The sequence below is a fragment of the Botrytis deweyae genome (assembly GCF_014898535.1).
Source record: "Botrytis deweyae strain B1 chromosome Unknown BDEW_029, whole genome shotgun sequence".
NCBI classification, from domain to species: domain Eukaryota; kingdom Fungi; phylum Ascomycota; class Leotiomycetes; order Helotiales; family Sclerotiniaceae; genus Botrytis; species Botrytis deweyae.
Window position 1 is genome coordinate 452,075 of NW_024066236.1, and position 8,682 is coordinate 460,756.

The 8,682-nt window shown below is 38.4% G+C and overlaps 2 protein-coding genes across 2 annotated transcripts; both read left to right on the forward strand.

The window, feature by feature from the left end:
• Window positions 1–867: 867 nt before the first annotated feature.
• EAE98_009670 (uncharacterized protein) lies at window positions 868–4,144 on the forward strand (the record flags this gene model as incomplete). The annotated part of the gene is made up of 5 exons (XM_038957291.1): window positions 868–1,846; window positions 1,899–2,248; window positions 2,305–3,287; window positions 3,342–3,389; window positions 3,451–4,144. 5 exons carry the CDS (start codon window positions 868–870, stop codon window positions 4,142–4,144), a joined length of 3,054 nt encoding a protein of 1,017 aa, XP_038806484.1.
• A 920-nt stretch (window positions 4,145–5,064) lies between these two features.
• Window positions 5,065–6,074, forward strand: EAE98_009671 (uncharacterized protein; the record flags this gene model as incomplete). The annotated part of the gene is made up of 3 exons (XM_038957292.1): window positions 5,065–5,321; window positions 5,370–5,767; window positions 5,818–6,074. The coding sequence occupies 3 exons, from the start codon at window positions 5,065–5,067 to the stop codon at window positions 6,072–6,074; spliced, it is 912 nt and encodes a 303-aa protein (XP_038806485.1).
• Window positions 6,075–8,682: the final 2,608 nt, after the last annotated feature.

The following is an 8,682-nucleotide window of genomic DNA, read 5'->3' on the forward strand; positions in this document are numbered from 1 at the left end:
ATCATCCTCTTCTACAACTATTCGTATATACACCTCTTTCCTTCTTCCTTCTTTCAATACATTTTCTTCCATCGATCTCCTCAAATTTCACTTGGGTTCATACTCCAAGGAAAACCTCAGCTAACGCTTACTCGATACCTATTAGTGCGGAACACATTCATGTTTGTTTGCTAGACCTGACAGGTATTTCTCTTTCATTCTTCTCTTTTTCATCACCCCGTCAACCTCCCCATAATCTCTTTGGGTTCGAGGTTCCAGAAAAGTTCACACTAACAATTACTCGGCTTGCACTAGCGCCAGATTCACCTTTACGCTTTCACACATCTACAACCAACTTATCTCTCACACCTTTCTCTCTCTTACACCTTCCGCTTATCCGCCTTTCCTCAAATGCTATAAACTAATTTCGGTTTGATGTCCCGGGAAAAACGATAAGTGATTGCGTACCAATAACGCATCCATTCTCCATTCATCAATCTTGAACCACGCAAGTTTCAAATTCCTTTGTAAATTTGTCGAATATCACAGCTAATTAATATGTTTTCCAGTTTCCCTTTCACAACTTACCTGTTCCCTGCGCACCTTTTTTGCCTACCCGGTATCATGGATCGGAACTAGGGTCAGCACTGCCTGGACAACAAACTCCTATTGGAGGATGCTGATGTTACCAATCTCAAGCCCTCACCTGAAGTACTTAAACATGTATTTCGATACCAAGCTCCATCGGAACGCAATCCTAATGCCGACAACGAAGCTTTGCGTGACAAAGACATTGCTGCCAATCCAAATGGTGTTAGAATATGGGGCTACGACAACACTAAGTTGTCTCATACGGCTGGATACTTGAGGTTTTCGAACGCCAAAGCTATGGCGAGGTGGTTCGCCTTTATCACACCTAGTGATGGTAACCTGCCAGATTTCGAGGCATTTCAAAAAACTGAATTGCATTTCAGAGTGGATCGCAATATATTGTTCCAGGCCATTGAAGACTTGAAGAACCCAACAATCATGGATTTGATCACCGGAACGGACATCATGATCAAGAAATCCGACATTCCCGCACCACAATGCCAACAAAAAAATATCGAGAGGTATTATCGATGGCTTCATGTAATGAACCTCATCATTCTCAATTACCCGGAACATTTTGAAGGTGATCCTGAACCCCATACTGCCGACTACGAAATTCACACTGCTGAAAATTCGAATCGCGCGCTGGCTGTCTTGCGGGCTTTCAATAAGAAGGACGTTTCGAAAGTGAAGTCTCAGTTGGGTGTAAAACCATTATTCCATACCCCAAGAATATCCAAGGTGATGCCATATCACACCACAAAGTCATCCGATGACTCACTCGCTTGTGTAAGAAGTCAATTTCATCACCAGAAGCAATCAGCATACAGGACTCGCAAAATTGTCGACTGTCCAGATGGTGATGACTTCGACGACGAGGAATCCGTCAAGACAATTTTATCATTTGCCAAGGAATGGAACGGCAATGGCATATTAACTGATGTTCAAAGGGATGCCACCAGTCGCCCACTCGTATCCGAAAAGAATCTGGAAATATTTTTCGAGGAGGTTCAAAACGAACTCGAGCCTCTCATTGAGCCAAGTTTCGATGAGATTATTGATGCAGCCCAAAAAATCCAAGCTGAATGGGTGGCTACGAACATATACCCTGAACAAACATTCCAGAATGAGTACACGAAAATACTCGACAGGATGTCCGCTGCATCCGCCATCACCCCACCTTTTCTTGATTGTTCCGTATGTCTTGGATATGAAGATTATGGAAAGCTTCAGATTGAGAACAGTACCCTCATACCTTTCTCACATCAAATCATGGGTAGGTAAGTCCTGCTTCAACAACCAATCTTGAATACTAATGATTGAATCAGATGTGACATGGATGATCAGAATGGAAGAATCTCCCTACCACGGAGGAATCCTCGCTGGAGATCCGGGAATTGGCAAAACAATCACCATGTTATTGCTCATCTATTTTCAGTGGAAGATAAACAAGAACAAGCAAGGCTTTCAGCATCTACCAACCCTCATTCTCGCACCAAGCGCCCTCACTGGGGTTTGGTTTGATGATTTCGTTAAATTCTTCAAAAACATCTTGGTCTGTAAACTTTTCCTTCCCGATACACAGATATACGGTGCCGATCGTGATGAAGCAAGTATCGGAAAGACTGCAAAAGACCTAGACGATTACTTGGGTTCATTGGATACTTCTGATCCAGATGTAAGTTTCATTCTGATTATGCAACATATTCTGGTCCTAACAATTTGTCATCACAGACCTTAAAGATCTTTATTATATCGTCTTATACATGCTTTCCCGAAAGGGTATTTCGTAACGATGGTGGTGATGGAAGAATATTACTCAGGAATAAGGACAAATTCGCACGATTTATCGGAGACGAATTTCATGCCCTTGAGAATTTCGGTACCGTCATTTCGAAATGTGTTTCCGGCTTCAAGTTTAAATCTATTCTGGGCGCCACCAGAACACCCATCTTGAACAAGGTCGATGATATTTATGGATACCTCTTCCTCTTTGCTAGATGCCGGGCCTTCTTTTCGACTCAAAATCTTCCTAAAAAGGATGACATGTCTAGTCTATTCCAGATCTACGACGGGCACGATGAATCTTACTTGAACTATCTCATAGATCAAAGTCCGGAAAACATCAAAAGATTCAAAGATGCAAACGCACTAGGGTATCCATTGCAAATGTTGTGTCCTCAAGCATTTCGCTTGGTTGGATGGAGAACCAAATGGAACATTGAAGCATGCAGAATGGTTTTGCCACCTATCCTGATTGAAATCCAACTGCGCAGATTCATGGGAAAGAGGATCGAGCTCTCAGAAGGAGAGTTTGTTACACCAGGTGGAAGCGTACCTCCCTATAAGATGCTCACGGTCCATCTAAAAATGCCTCAGGACGTTTCCGACAAATACAAGAGAATGACTCGCAACTGGAAAGATCAAATCGGAGATGGAGATGCGCTCGATGATGAGATCGAAGACGATGTACAATCCCATAACATGAACATCCAAGCAAACCGAGGTCTTATGCACGCCTCTTTTGACCCCTCATTAACATCCTTAACTGTGACAGTAAGAGAGGGATTAAAATCCGGTGGTTCAAAAGAGGTGAACTCTTGGAGATCTCTTGATAAAGATCATGGCGCCACATTCAAATTCCTAAAGTCCAGATCTGCATCAGAACAGAAGTATCCACCATACTCCGAAAGGCTGCAAATGTCGACAACCCTGATGTAAGATTCTATGAAACTTCGCTTCATCATGACCCAGCTCTTTATTTGGAAAAGGGAGGGAGAAAGAGCAGTCATCTTCTTTCATTGGCCCATGCCCCAATGGTAAGCATCCTTTCACATTTTTCATATGAACATGAAGCTGACAATATGTATCAATCTATAGGGCATGTGAAACATTATTGAAGCTTTTACAGTTTGAGATCCTATCTCTTTGTGCATGGCACACAACTGCAGAGAGAGAGGAGATCATACGAAAATTCAATGATGTCAACTATGAATGCGATGCTCTTTTAATCACTTTTCCAATAGGTGCACAAGGTTTTAACATTCAAGACAGAGCTAGGTACATGATAATGGGGGAGTACGCCCACTCGATGGAAGTTTTCATAAAAGCAGGCGGGAGAATTATCCGGATTGGCGCTCGTCGAGCGGCGTTAATTTTGATACTACACACTGTAGGCACACATGGCGATGCGTTACGCTTGAACTTGCTCAAGAAGCTTGCTTCACGAATCATTGCAGAATCAGACTTCGACACGAACGATGAGCGTGCAATCAGACGCGAAGCTATGCGCATGGCAAGGATGCTGTTAGGAGTGAGTGGAGTCGTCGTACCAAAGGAACTCGAAAATTTCGAGGAAATGTACCAAAAATCATTTGGTGATTCTGGACCTCATCTTCCAGATCATTACAATGTTCAGGGTTTGAATTCTGCTGACGGGGTCGAAAGTGATGAGGATGACGCTGAGGAAAATGATAGCGAGGATGAAGAAGATGATAGCATCAAGAGTGAGAGGTCAGATAGCATGGAGTTAGAGCATTACGACATGGCCAACCAATTTGGAGTTCGTCATTGAGGGGACAAATTGAGATAGATTGATTTTCTTACCTAGCTTTAGTACATGATGTTTTCAATGGAGATGCGTATTTTTATATTCTTTGATTCATTTTCGTGATGATTAGATGATCTTTTGATATTAAATTCTATTTATCTGGAAGTTCGAATCGACTTGAATTTCAGTCATTAGGTCAAGAGGCCATATACAATCTCATCACTTGACCCACATTCTTCGCTTCCCCCTTAGCTTTCCTTGAATGAATAAATACCTCCCCCTTATCCATTCTTGATTTCTATTTCCTAAATCCTCTATAGTTATTTCTCATACTTACCTCTCTACCAATTAGATTCAAGCTCCAAAAACAATATATCTACAGACCAGACCCACATCTTTCGCTTACCTTTCAGCATCTTCTATACAAATACCCCCTCCTTATTCATTCTTGATTTCTTTCTCCTTAATCCTCTACAACTATTTCTCATATTTATCTCTCTACCAATTGGATTCAAACTCCAAAAACAATATATCTACAGACCGGACCCACATTGTTCGCTTACCTCTTAGCCTCTTCTATACAAATACCTCCTCGATATCCATCCTTCATCATTCTTTCTTCAATCTACAACAACCATTATTTCCACCCTGATCTTTACATCTTCTTTCTCGGTCATCGATAACCTCCACCTTGTACGCCTCTGAAAATCTAATCTAACTCGCCTTTCAAGAGAAGATCACCTTCTCCCTCCTTTCTTCATCGTACACCAACATCTCACTCTGGACAGCTATAAAGATTCACATCAATTTCGGCTCCAAAATATCTTTCACTGATTATCCCCGATCTCTTTTTCAATCACACATCAAAATTACCTATCACAAGTCTATCAACTTCATAACACATTTATACTCATTTGCTTTCCTATCTTGGAATATCCAACAAAATGTCCAACGAAATTCCCAAAAAATTGCCCAAGAAAGATGAGTGTTCAGATTGTCTTACGTTTGGATCTCATGGGTGCGATGTTCTGAACGTACCCCTGATGGAATTTCCTCACACATTCACTCTCAAAAATGGCAAAATCAAGGGACATGGTATCTTCTTGGGATCCAATCGTCACGACAAATATGATTTTCTCAAGAGTTCATATCCATCCTCTTTTGAGGATAGTATGGGTCGACAGTGGTATCACTCAGAAGGGTAAGTAAATCCTTACAAATCCATGGATTATTATTAATCCATCCATAGATTCATTCAGGGGGCCAAAGCAATTGTCATGAACGATCATAAGCTTTCCGAGACCATTCGTAAGGAACGAGATCCAGAGAAAGCCAAGAAGTTAGGAGAGATGATACAACTTGATTTGACCAAGTGGACACGCTCGATTCAAATCGCTGTCATGAAACAATCAATCTTGTATAAATTTGAAGCCAGCCCAAATCTAAGAAAAAAATTAAAGGAAACCATACCTCAACCTATAGTCGAAGTATCACCTGACAATATTTGGGGATCCGGTCTTGGAATGAAGGCCACTAAGCAAACTGCTATTGCACAATGGCCGGGAAACAACCTATTCGGTATACTTCTTATGCAATTTAGAGTGATGATAAGTCTTGACATTGACAATGAGTCTACTATCATCAAATGTAAGTCTAAATATTCATCATTCACAATTATGAGACTAACATGTTTGTAGATTATAAAGAGGAGCTCGATCTCATTAGAGAAATAGAGAAACTTCATAATCAAAGAAGCGAAGACATCCAATCCAATACAGACAGCGTTAAGGATAAGGATGCAGTAAAGAGTTTACCTATTGGAATGGAGAAATTTTCTCTTGGAGGTGATCAAGGCAATAATGAAGTGGAACATGATTTGAATGGAGAGGATAGCAATGATGGCGATGGCGATGTTGAAGAAGGTGGGGTATTACTATCAGTAGCATATGGATGAGGTTCGAATAATGATAAGAATAAGGATAACGATATTGAAAAAGGTAACATATCACTATCAATAATATATAGATAGAGTTCGAATAATGATAAGAATGAGAATAGCAATATTAAAGAAAGTAATATATCACTATTGATAATATATAAATAAGATTCGAATAATGATAAAAATAAAGATAGTAATATTAAAGAAAATGACATATCACTATCAATAGCATATAAATAAAATTCAAATAATAATAAAAATGAGGATAACAATATTGAAGAAGATAGCGTATCACTATCAGTAGCATGTGAATAGGGTTCGGATGATGATAAGGATGAGGATGGCAATATTGAAGAAGGTGGCGTATCACTATCGGTAGTATATGAATAGGGTTCGGATGATGATGAGGATGAGGATGGCGATGTTGAAGAAGGTAGTATATCACTATTGGTAATATATAAATAGGATTCGAATGATAATAAGGATAAGGATAATAATATTGAAGAAGGTAATATATTACTATCAATAATATATAAATGGGGTTCGGATAATAATAAGAATAAGGATAGTGATATTGAAAAAGGTAGCGTATCACTATTAATAGTATATAAATGGGGTTCGAATGATAATAAGAATAAGGATAGTGATATTGAAAAAGGTAGCGTATCACTATTAATAGTATATAAATGGGGTTCGAATGATAATAAGAATGAGGATAGTGATGAAGATGGAGGGGTCAGAATTTAATGAGTGTATCATCTGCTTTCTTTTCATTGTTCTTTTTTTATTCATGGATTATATCTAGCGAAGGTCTGCGGAATTCTCTTAGATACATTATAGCGAGGTTCATATTCAGTTTATGGGATAAGACCTAATCCTTGACTTTTTCTATCGACTAAATACATAAAGCTATGAATTTCCCAATCCGCACACTCAAACAATAATGTTTATTCTATTTGACTACTACTTGTCTTTTAAAATCACACTTATGCCTGACTGCATAGATTCTGGCCAAGTTTCATGTTTGAGGCAAACTCGTGTATATATTTTTCATTATTTTTTCCTCTCTGGTTATACATACAATATTCATATCTCTCTCACCACTCGATGTTATCATCATTTATTATCATATATTCTATTCAATGTTGATGATCATTATTCAACTAGATGTCTATGAAACGCTTGAAGCGGTACCTATTGGAAGATGAAAATGACGCTTTTTCATGAAGTAGGAACGGTCCGTTTTATTTGATTTTCTTGGAAGCCCGAATTCACCACGATTTTGCTCTTTGAAAAGGATAATTGAGCTTAGCCATGACTGATACTCTCTTGGTTTAATTTACCCGATATTCAAAACCCTAATGGATCTGTACCTCTAAAACAACTTCTGTAATCCTAACTATTATTCTAAGGATTTTTTTGGTGGTCAGCACTGGTGGTGACCACTACTCTAAGGGGAGTGGTGACCCTCCTAAAAACTTTCCAATTGGTTATTATCCTTCCTGGGTTCAATTTTAGGCTTTTCGAAAATCTGAAAAAAGGAATCAATAGAGATTCAATTGAATTTCTTATATATGAAATTACTTTTTCGATATCTTTTCAATTGATGGTTTAGTACTGAATTGAAATAACCCTAAGTTTGATAAGGTCGAACCCTAAGCTATGGTAATCTTCGAAAGCAGGGGGTAGTGGTGACTATCAAAATGAATCGATTTGGCTACCACCCTAAATCCAATTTAGAATAAGAAATTTATATTTATTTTATAGTAAACTAGGGTTTATTTTGATTTATTTATTGAATTCTGAAAACGGATTTAAATTATTTTTTGAATTGATTGATCTGTACTGATTTTATAAAAGATTGAATTTGTAGGAATAGGGGGAGTAGTGATTAGTTGAAAGAGTGGTGGGGTAGTTGAATTATATACAATCGATTCTAATAATAAAAATAAGAATAAAAATCAGAATAATAATAATAAAATTAGAAAAAACTATGTTTCAGAATCCTGATATTGAGGGGGCTTTTTGAGTGGTTTTAAATTTGAATAATATGAACTTTCAAATTGTGATATAATATATATATATTATAATAAGGTTGCTTAGTTGTTTAAATGGAACAATATGGAATTTCATTATATTGATACCTAAATAGTTGATGGTTGTCAGTACCAATCAATGTAGTGGTATAAGTGGGGTTGCCCTGTATATAGTATGACGTAGCGAATCATACTATCAGGTTACAGTTCAGGGTTGTCCTATTAGTCAATCTAATATTGACCAATAGTAATGCTCCGTATGATACTTGATTCATAGTGTTTTGTGATTGGATATAGGGTATTAGTTGCCTTTTCGATGCATTAGGCTTCAATACCCTCTTTTCGCTAAGCCAATTGAATCAATATCTTTTTACTTTTTTTTATACTTTAATTATTATCTTTCGAATATATATAACCCGTACGGCTTATTCCCACCCGGAGGGTAACCCGTTCGTGTATGTGCCACGTAGGGTTAGGGTTAGGGTTAGGGTTAGGGTTAGGGTTAGGGTTAGGGTTAGGGTTAGGGTTAGGGTTAGGGTTAGGGTTAGGGTTAGGGTTAGGGTTAGGGTTAGGGTTAGGGTTAGGGT